At 51.0% G+C, this 1,665-nt stretch overlaps 1 protein-coding gene across 1 annotated transcript in view; it reads left to right on the top strand.

Annotated features, from left to right (window-relative positions):
* PTSG_12382 (uncharacterized protein) overlaps window positions 1-97 on the top strand; it is a gene marked incomplete at both ends in the record, with an annotated part of 2,044 nt that extends 1,947 nt beyond the window's left edge. Inside the window, one exon of the mRNA XM_004992869.1 lies at window positions 28-97. Within this exon, the coding sequence (XP_004992926.1) occupies window positions 28-97 (70 nt within the window). The remainder of the gene's footprint in view (window positions 1-27) is intronic.
* Window positions 98-1,665: the final 1,568 nt, after the last annotated feature.

Below are 1,665 nucleotides of genomic sequence, written 5' to 3'. Positions count from 1 at the left end.
TTGGATGATGGGTATTGGGCGGTGTAGATATTGGACGGTTGTTACTCAAAAGTACACACCACAACACGGAAAGAAGCAGTTGCTATGGCACGAATGAAGCGTGGACCATCGAGAATGGGAGAGCGAGCGTAGGAGCGTAGTACGAAAGTAAAACATGTAAATGTGAATGTGGCATGGGCGTTGATGAAGCAATGAGCTGCATTGGAAGGCGTTGGTGAGCATATGGTCGTGTGCAAGAGAGCTCAACGCAGCGGAGGTGTAGTTGTTGTCGTGGTGGTAGTGGTTGTCGTGGTTGTTGTTGTGGTTGTTGTTGTTGTTGTGGTTGTTGTTGTTGTGGTTGTTGTTGTTGTTGTGGTTGTTGTTGTTGTGGTTGTTGTTGTTGTTGTGGTTGTTGTCGTAGTCGTTGTGGTCGTGGTTGTTGTTGTGGTCGTGGTTGTTGTTGTGGTTGTTGTTGTCGTGGTCGTGGTTGTTGTTGTGGTTGTTGTTGTTGTTGTGGTTGTTGTTGTGGTTGTTGTTGTTGTTGTTGTTGTTGTGGTTGTTGTGGTTGTTGTTGTCGTGGTCGTGGTTGTTGTTGTGGTTGTTGTTGTAGTCGTTGTGGTTGTTGTTGTAGTTGTTGTCGTTGTAGTTGTTGTCGTTGTTGTTGTGGTCGTTGTGGTTGTTGTGGTTGTTGTGGTTGTTGTGGTAGTTGTCGTTGTTGTGGTGGTCGTAGTTGTGGTTGTTGTTGTAGTCGAAGCGGGCGAACTTGTTGTGGACGCTGTGACAAAGTCACTGGTGCTCAAAGCACAGTCGGCTCTGCAAAATGCAGAACGCAACGCAAGCAAAGCCAGTTTGTGAGCAAAATGCATGGCCATCAGGCAGCAGAGGTAAGCACTGATGCAGGACCAGAATGACACCCAATAGGCATTTAGGCGCAAGCACTGCCAAGAAGGAATCTCGAACAGAGTACAAAACGTGTCAGATAGCAAGTTCATAGTCAACTACTTGCTGTTAGCTGTATGTACACAGCGTACACCCCGACACTCCAAGACGCCGCTGCGTCAGCCTTTCACAACTCACCGGCAGGTTGAGTTGCTTGATTGGCACCCTGAGATGCAGGATGCAAGAGTTGCTTCCTCACTCGCGTCCGTGTGGCCGAGGGAAAGCACGCACGCCGTGAAATCACCGCTGTTCATGTACTGGAGGCAGAGGAGCAAGTGCGGTGGCACAACACCAAAATGCGGTAAGTGAGGAGGGAGGGGTGCACGGGGGCTGAACATACATGACACGAATAGATAGAGACATGGACATGATATGAACTGAGGGCGACGATGCATGCCACCAGTCAGCAGGCAGAACCGCCACAACGACGAAGACGACAACCAGGGGGAGAAGGTGGGTGGTGATGCGGTTACGCACAAGCGGCGAGGGGTGGGTTGTGCTGGCAGCACTCCTTCGAAGCTGATGAAATGATGGCCACTGTCGCGGATGGCTGATTGATGCGAGGGCGTTGGCGAACACGTATGTGTGGGTGTGTGGCTCTGGCAGTTCCCGTGATGAGTCTGATCAGGTGTGCACGCGTGCAACACATGGACGAGATGTGGGCGACGCATGTGGACAAGGAGGAGCGAAGCGACGATGTCCTGTCTCACCCACCATGTGCTTTTGTAACATTGCAACGGCGTGATG

This window comes from Salpingoeca rosetta (genome assembly GCF_000188695.1).
Source record: "Salpingoeca rosetta unplaced genomic scaffold supercont1.15, whole genome shotgun sequence".
Classification (NCBI taxonomy): domain Eukaryota; class Choanoflagellata; order Craspedida; family Salpingoecidae; genus Salpingoeca; species Salpingoeca rosetta.
Note: the sequence above shows the minus strand (reverse complement) of the source record. Positions and strands in the feature narration are given on the sequence as shown.